This window comes from Engraulis encrasicolus, chromosome 21 (genome assembly GCF_034702125.1).
Source record: "Engraulis encrasicolus isolate BLACKSEA-1 chromosome 21, IST_EnEncr_1.0, whole genome shotgun sequence".
In the NCBI taxonomy this organism is placed as follows: domain Eukaryota; kingdom Metazoa; phylum Chordata; class Actinopteri; order Clupeiformes; family Engraulidae; genus Engraulis; species Engraulis encrasicolus.
This window is the reverse complement of record NC_085877.1, coordinates 7,220,209-7,227,708: the sequence shown is the minus strand read 5'-3', so window position 1 is coordinate 7,227,708 and position 7,500 is coordinate 7,220,209. Positions and strand designations below refer to the sequence as shown.

Sequence of the window (7,500 nt, the reverse complement as noted above, 5' to 3'; positions counted from 1 at the left end):
GATTTTACGTGAAATGACCCAAATGGCTGTATTGTTTCTTACAAGTGGGTCCAAAAACCAGCAGCATACATAATGACAGAACTGTGGGGTGATCACATACTGTATGACTACCAAGTAAGAATTACCAAGAAAAAGCTTGAAGGTACAATGATAGGCTTATATTTACTCCAAATTGTAACGGCTCACAGTGGACGTAGGTGTAAACCATTGCATCAGTATTTGGTTGCCATAGGTGTGGGTATCGGTGGTTAAAAGTGGTTAAGTGGAGGGAAAGAGGAAAGGACCTATATAAGAGTGGTCTTATAGTAACAACAAAGTGTGAGATTGTGTTTGTGAGAAACAAAACAGGGATTCATGTTAAGTCGATTGGCCAAAGATCGACACATTCTTAAAAGACGCTCATGTCAATTCATTCACTGCAGCCAGTTGAAGATGCCACCATTCAATCAAAATGTGTGACATCGCCACCGGACATTTGTGAGAACTATATTAGCACAACGTGTGGTTATCCTGTCAACTGACACATTTAACACATAGGGTTGGAATCAAACAGACAGATACACTTACACATTAGCAGTTAGTCTTCACAAAACATGCAAAGTTGTACACAATCTCAGTACTACTGGGATCCTAAGGTTAAATGCAAACACAGGAAAAACTACACACATCCAGCTAAACTATTTTTGTCTTTACTTACAGCTGCAAATGTTCGTTGCCTTAAATTTATTCTGACAAAGGGAGAAACAAGAAAAATACAATGTTGACATACGCATCCTAAAACTTGACCCGCATTAACATGTAGGCTGAGCTGTTTGGTAGAAAGGTACAGTCACATTATAATGTTGTGCTTCCGATGTCTAACCTATTTAGCACAATATTATCCAACACAGCCGTGTGCTGATGCATAGGCCTCGATTATGGCAATCTAATACCAAGTTAAGCATTTCTCTTCAGCGGTCTTGCATAATTTTAGCAGTGTGTTAATCGGGCATGTTACGTTTGCAGTTTGCACTGCATGTTCATTTAGAATATCATTAACCCTGTGAAACCTGAACCATGAAAGCAATGAGAGAAAATTCTAATTTTTTGGAATTTACTTCAATATTGGTCCCTTATAAGAAATGTAAAAAAAAAATTAAAAATTGTGTTAAGGTCGCTGAGATATTTAATGCATCATATATGATGCATCAGGCTTTTAATGAATGAAAATTCCAATTTCATGACCATTGAAAAATGACTTTTAATGCATTTACAACTTTTTTTTAATTTAAAAAAGTTGTCAGACAATTTAATTTGAGGATTATCTTTAAATATTTAGTGAGATCCTGCCATTTTTTAAAGCCTATCCTTGTTTTAGCAGGACCATGTTTTACATTTCCCACAGCCTGGTTGGGTAATTTTTTAAAATCTATGTAAAAACATAGCTGCTCGAATGCTCAACAACCTATTTATGAGTGTAATATAGATCATTATTCATTTTTGATGTGTAATTTGAATATATGGGTCCATTACTACAATTGGACCATTTCTCCATTCACTTCAATGCATTTTTTACGAGATCATAATTTCAACATTTTGCATTGCATTTTCAAAATTGCAAGTAAAACCTGTTTCTTAAGGCAATATCTTTGTCTTGAAGTAAAACAACTTGTGTGTTTTGTTAAACGATCGTCGTGGTATGCCTTGTAAGTTCCCCTATGGAGCAAATGCATTGATGGCTGACTTCCTGCCACCGCCGGATGGTGCTTATATGTCTCATCAGTTTTAGCACGATCTCTCTGCAACACGGTGTAAAAATATAAACTCTTCCTTGCTTAATTGCACAAAGCAAGTGTTCAAATTAAAGGATGTAGAGTTATATTTCGGAAATTTGTACACAAACCTTATGCAATTTGACGAAATCTCAGCGTCGGTCAGGGAAACCGCTTCTACCCCATTTTCCTGTTTTTCGCCGAGCTGTGGTCAATTGTTATCGACCGCTGCTCTCTTGTGGCGGTTTCCGTGTACTGCAGGACGTTTGGAAATGACACGCAGGATGTTTTTCAGATCGATTTTTTTGTGTGTCAGCGTGGAGAGGGCTTTGAATTTGATGAGACATATATGATGCATCCGGCGCGATAGGGTTAAAATGTGCACAGAGGAAAGGCTCAAAATGCACTTGACTTGTCTGCAGGTTGCTGTGTTACAAAGGTGTGGGCTCGACTTGGAAAGTGGTGGGGGTGTCGTGCCGAAAAGCGAGTCCCTGCCAGAACACGACTGCCCTCATTGAAACCAATGGAAATTACCAATTTTTCAGATATTTTTTACCCATTTTTGCTGACAAATCCGACACAATTTAAGATGGAAAGCCTATCAATAAAGCATCTACATTCCTTCTGGAAGTATTACAAAGAGCTGGTTACAATTTCAGTATTATTTCCATAAAATAATCTAAGAATTGTCATAACAAATGTTACGGGTTGATTCAAATAGCTCCTATTAAGTGGAGGACGAGTAATGTTTCATAAGCATATGTTTAGTTCATAAATTATGTAATTCCTTCTGCAAAAAATAGTATAATTTTCTCTCAAAAAATGTCATTGGTTTCAATGAGGGCACTCGTGTTCTGGCAGGGACTAGCTTTTCGGCAGGACAGGGGCATTAATATGGAAAATTGCCCGTGTAAGCTATGTTGCATTGTAATTGTATCCTAATAACGTGGGGACAAGCTAGGTTCATCTCAAAAGTGGTATGGACATGTCCCATTATCCACACCTAAAATTATGCAGGGGAGCTCTAAATTTACTTTTTTTTCCAGCACCAGCCAAAATGGCTAGTAGATGTATATTATTCGCCAAACACACTCACTAATGGGACAAAGTGGCTGTTAAGTTGATCATTTTTACCAGCATTTGGCCGGTGTTAATTTAAAGCCCTGCCCATAAGTGTGTGTACATTTATGAATGAAATTGAACAGCTGAGCATACGATAGCGTAATGTCGGAAGTATTTCGTAAAATGATTCTCGCACAGTGCAGATTAGGCTACAACACCGAGCACGGTGACCTACACAGTAATTTTAAATAAAATACTGGCTACTGTGTATTCGGACTGTCACACGTTTAATTGACTGGCAGGTGGTCATTCGGGAGTAAAAACGAGTAGAGCTAGTATTTCCCAAGAGAGTTTAACAGCCAACAAGCTATTAGGCACTTTCCCTTAACTTTAGGTTGCTGTACAACTTCAGTTAAAAAGAAGACTGACTAGCCGACCACACAAATTTCAATGTAGCCTAGGTAATAACATATGGTGGCTCACGAGTACTCTCCACCATGCCAATGTCTGTCTTTTTTTCGGGCGTAAAATGCAAGCTTTTGAGTAACTCGTTTTGCTAGCTATTGACCTGACATTTGAATGTTAGCTTCTTTGCTATGTTCAACTAGCTCGTCTTTTGCTGCAACTCTATGGAGGTAGTCCTAACCTCATTTGCTATGCAGCTAGCAAACTAGCCTCACCACAACCGGGTAGCCAGCTGATCCAAGACAGGACAAAACGAGACTTACCATTTTGATAACTGCGACAGAATGTCACTTTTGTTAAGTTATAGATATGCTCTTCTTGGTCTCAACTCGTAACCGTTAGCATGTCATGTCAAATTGTTTGTTTGCAATATTTGGATTGGAAGATAAGGTCTGTCTGTGGAGTAGCTTGGAGCGGAACCTGAATCGGAGGAAAGCGTCATTCCGACCAGTTCCTCTTTCTACGAACATGCGCACGGCGAATGTCCTAAAATAGATTAGAAACAACCGCTATCTTTATGGCAGGCGCGTTATTTTTCGGGGATTTATTGGACCTTAAAGACAATCTTGGAATAATGGAAAAAAATGTTTATTCTTTATAGGTTGCGGTGTTATTTTCCCTGAAATGTTACAAGACGCCTGCGACGACCAGGCTGTTGCCATGACAAACCGCAGGATGATTTTGTTTCCATGGAAACTGTAGGTACCCAAATCCAAGGATGACTGAGCTTTCCAGAACAGAAGTTGCCCTCTTCTTGTAAGTGAGGGGGCTAAGCAGAATGGAATGTTTTAAAGAATTTACTTAAAGGGACACAACTTCTCTCAACACATGTTTTATTTAGAAAATAAATATTTATCATAAATAGTGTAAAAATACATTATAAACAGATACAATATAAATTCTCAACAAAAAAGCATCATTAAAATAAACATAAAAATACATACATCTTCAGTCATCCTGTATCCTTTGCATGGATGTGTAACACCCATTGTAGCAGCCTACCAATGCTCGAAATAAAAAGGTAAAAAATATTGTAGCCTAACTTAGGTTATGGACCGTAAACTAAGCTTTGTTTAGACGTACAGCTGATTCCCTTTATGACTTCCATTGTACTGATCCCATTGGCACTAAAAAAAATATATTAATTTAAAAGAGCTGCAGTGATTGCGCCAAAACATATGGGCTGGGCAAAGTTAGAAGTCCCTAGGATTAAAAACTGTCAAAGTTTGGATTCAAACCTAACTGTGTGATGTTTCGTTATCTCTTGTGTGTTAAAATAGCAGTAGTAAACTGATTGACGTTTGTGCTTGTCGATTCATTCAGTATGTGCATTTGATTCTGTCCATTTCATCAGCAGCCCAGTGCCTCCTCAGTGTTCCTGTGGTTGGTTGACTTGACCCGAGAATAGTACCACACCTGTGGAATACAACATCAATATTTGGCATTAATGTACTGGCATTTGCACAGCACATAGTAAAATGCAGTGGGCCTATGTGTCAGGGGTGGCCAGTGGGTGTAGTGAACAGTGGCAGCTCTATACCTAGTACCACGGGGCGAGGTGGGGCCAATGTGTTTTTAGGAGGGGCACATATGTCTCCAAAACATGTCAATATTGTCTTTTATACATGCTAGTTTATAGGATGTATCTTGAAATTTACTCAAATCAGGCTAATATTTTAATCTTGGGCAGGAGACATCGCAGGGGCCAGGGGCAATTCCACCATTACTGCCGCCCTTCTATATTTGTCTGGGAGTGAACTGAGAAACTCACCCGTAGGCTTGTGCTGGATGAGGAAGTAGAACGGGCGGTCTAGAGTGATCTCCTCCACTGCCATTCGAGAGAAGATGATAGCAGCTGCAAGACAAGTTGGAAAAACACAGTCAATCAATTTACAATAGCAATATTACGGAGCATTACACAAATCTTATGTGTTGCCCACAGTTTCTAAACAACTGTTTCAAGTGTTTCTGTTACAGGCCACTTCGAGATGAGGTATTTTGTTGGTGATGGGGTGGTTTTAACATTGTACATTGTCCTGCAAAATGCCATAGACATAACATAAGTAAATTATGAAGTGGCTTACCCGTGGCAGCAGAGCCTTTGGTTCCCGCCTCGTTGACCTCCAACTTTACTCTCTGGAGTACTTTGGATACACAAAGTGGCTCATCCGCTGGAGAGACAGAAGTGGGGGAACAGGTTAGTTACAAGTGTAGCAACAAACACAAATCTGCACGAGACATTGAGAATAATGTCTTAGTACACTTGGGGTAAATAAAGTTTCAAAACACTCACTGGTGATGCGAGAGAAGTCAGCTTTTGTTTGGCTGAAGATGTCTCCCAGGCCCAGATGGCTCAGTGCGGACTTCAGGTCCAATTCTGCATCCAGAGAAAACCTGAAAGAAAACCAGATTGTTCTTTTGTAAATTAAATCATTCATTTTCACATAATTTGTAAGATCATGTACTAGTATTGTAATTACATCAGTAGCAGTATTTCTGCTTCTATCTTATACACCTGTGAATAATTGTTTGTTGTAGAATGACGTCTCGACCAAAATGTGTATCTACCTGGGCAGAGCGAGCTGTCTGTTGACCCTCCTCATCTCCTGCCTCCACTCCTTCAGGCGATAGCTGCGCAGCTCACCGCTCAGGGCAGACAGAGGCGTGTCTGGGTCGAAGGGAGACACCAGAAGCATGCTGAGGGACTCTCCCTCGTAAGGAAGCTCGATCACGTCGTACTCCACACCGTCTGAGGTCACAAAGTCAGCTGTAGACAGACAGAGCAGTTAGTGAGCTTCGCCACCAGAGAGCTGGACATTCGCACCACACTGAACTGGAAATTATACCACAGGGGTTTCCCCCCAGCACTTTGCAGGTAACCTTGCTAGGCCTACCTGTAAAGTACGCTAAGAAAACGGTTTGAGCTATTTATTATTAAAAGGCTGCATGTTGTGTGTCATATGAAACTGCACAACATGGCCCGTCCATTTATCCACAGGTGTACTGCAATAAACACTGTTCTCGTAAAACCTGTACAGTTTAATGAGACTCACCATAGTTGAACTTCTGTGTGAGCCTCATCATGGGAACAGACATCGTGGTGCCGTTGGCTCCATGGAACAGCATCTCGTGAGTGTCCTTGGGGTCGAAGGGCATCTTCCAAAGGCCGTGGAAGTGCATGGCATTGAGCAGGACCAGGCGCGTCTGGTCTCCGAACGCTCCAGTAGGGAGGAACTGAGGGATCATACCTGTGAAGAACACATGCTCGTTAGTGGGATTCATTACGAGTGTATTGAAGGATGATTGAGGACGGTAATGTGCTATATAAACGACTGTTAAGGAGACTATCATATCGACTGTAATTGAATATGTTAACAAAATGTTTTTAACTTTCTTGTCAAAAAAATGCTGCATTTAAAATTTTTAATTAGTTTTAAGCACACTAATGATACCTAAATATTCAAACATTTTCTCTATAAATACACTTTGATCGATGGACTACTTGACTGATGTCTCTGTCACTCACCATCTGTGTGGTCGGACACCCAGGAGTTGATGACCTTGCGGGCGGCCTCGGGCTGGCTGAAGTCCAGCTGGTTGGGCATGGCCTGGAAGGCTTTGGCCAGGCTGCGGCGGAAGCTCTTCTCCAGCAGCAGCTTCCTGTCCACCATGACGCCGCTGGCCAGCTCCACGGCCTTCTCGCTGGCCAGGTCCCGGTGGAGCAGCCGCTGCTGACGGTGCGTACCGCGATCTGCGCAGATCAACACCAAGACACAGCATAAGTATCTTTCTTTAATGACAAATATTGTAGGGATGCTGCCAGCGGCGAAAGGTTGGGAACATCGTATGGGGCCCAGAAATGACAGGCCCAGCATTCTATTGCTGCAGTATTATAAATGTCAATGCTAGTAGCAACATGGTATGCTTCCCTGTGGGCCCAATAGCTAATCCTGCATGTACTCCTTTTTGAATGTATCACGAAACTGCAGTGCATACCAGTGCATGCCGTGTGTATCAGGCAAGATTGAAAGGGATGGAAACGGATGACTTGTATTAAATGAATACAACGTATTCACACATAACTTAATCTACATTTACCCACTATCTGAGACACGAAGGCTGTGGTGGTCCTTACCTTGAAAGGAGTAGCCCATGCTTGTGGTCATGGTCTGGAGTGTTTTGCCGTAGGCTCCGAGCTGGGCCATGCCCAGGACAGAGGTGA

General features: G+C 41.4%; 2 protein-coding genes across 3 annotated transcripts in view; both read right to left on the bottom strand.

The window, feature by feature from the left end:
- ap1s1 (adaptor related protein complex 1 subunit sigma 1) overlaps positions 1–3,990 on the bottom strand; it is a 69,405-nt gene extending 65,415 nt beyond the window's left edge. For both annotated transcript variants that reach the window (XR_010032497.1, XM_063187428.1), the window contains exon 1: positions 3,542–3,990. Coding sequence is in view for 1 of the 2 variants with exons in the window: in XM_063187428.1 (XP_063043498.1) it covers positions 3,542–3,544 (3 nt within the window). In the remaining variant the exon portion in view is untranslated. The remainder of the gene's footprint in view (positions 1–3,541) is intronic.
- A 104-nt stretch (positions 3,991–4,094) lies between these two features.
- Positions 4,095–7,500, bottom strand: part of serpine1 (serpin peptidase inhibitor, clade E (nexin, plasminogen activator inhibitor type 1), member 1) — a 4,453-nt gene continuing 1,047 nt past the window's right edge. Inside the window, exons 2-9 of the mRNA XM_063187427.1 lie at positions 7,414–7,500; positions 6,805–7,029; positions 6,332–6,526; positions 5,847–6,045; positions 5,572–5,672; positions 5,363–5,449; positions 5,050–5,133; positions 4,095–4,694 (exon numbers count right to left, since the gene is read on the bottom strand). The exon at positions 7,414–7,500 is cut by the window's right edge and continues 155 nt beyond it. Of these exons, the coding sequence (XP_063043497.1) occupies positions 4,648–4,694; positions 5,050–5,133; positions 5,363–5,449; positions 5,572–5,672; positions 5,847–6,045; positions 6,332–6,526; positions 6,805–7,029; positions 7,414–7,500 (1,025 nt within the window). The 3' untranslated portion in view covers positions 4,095–4,647. The remainder of the gene's footprint in view (positions 4,695–5,049; positions 5,134–5,362; positions 5,450–5,571; positions 5,673–5,846; positions 6,046–6,331; positions 6,527–6,804; positions 7,030–7,413) is intronic.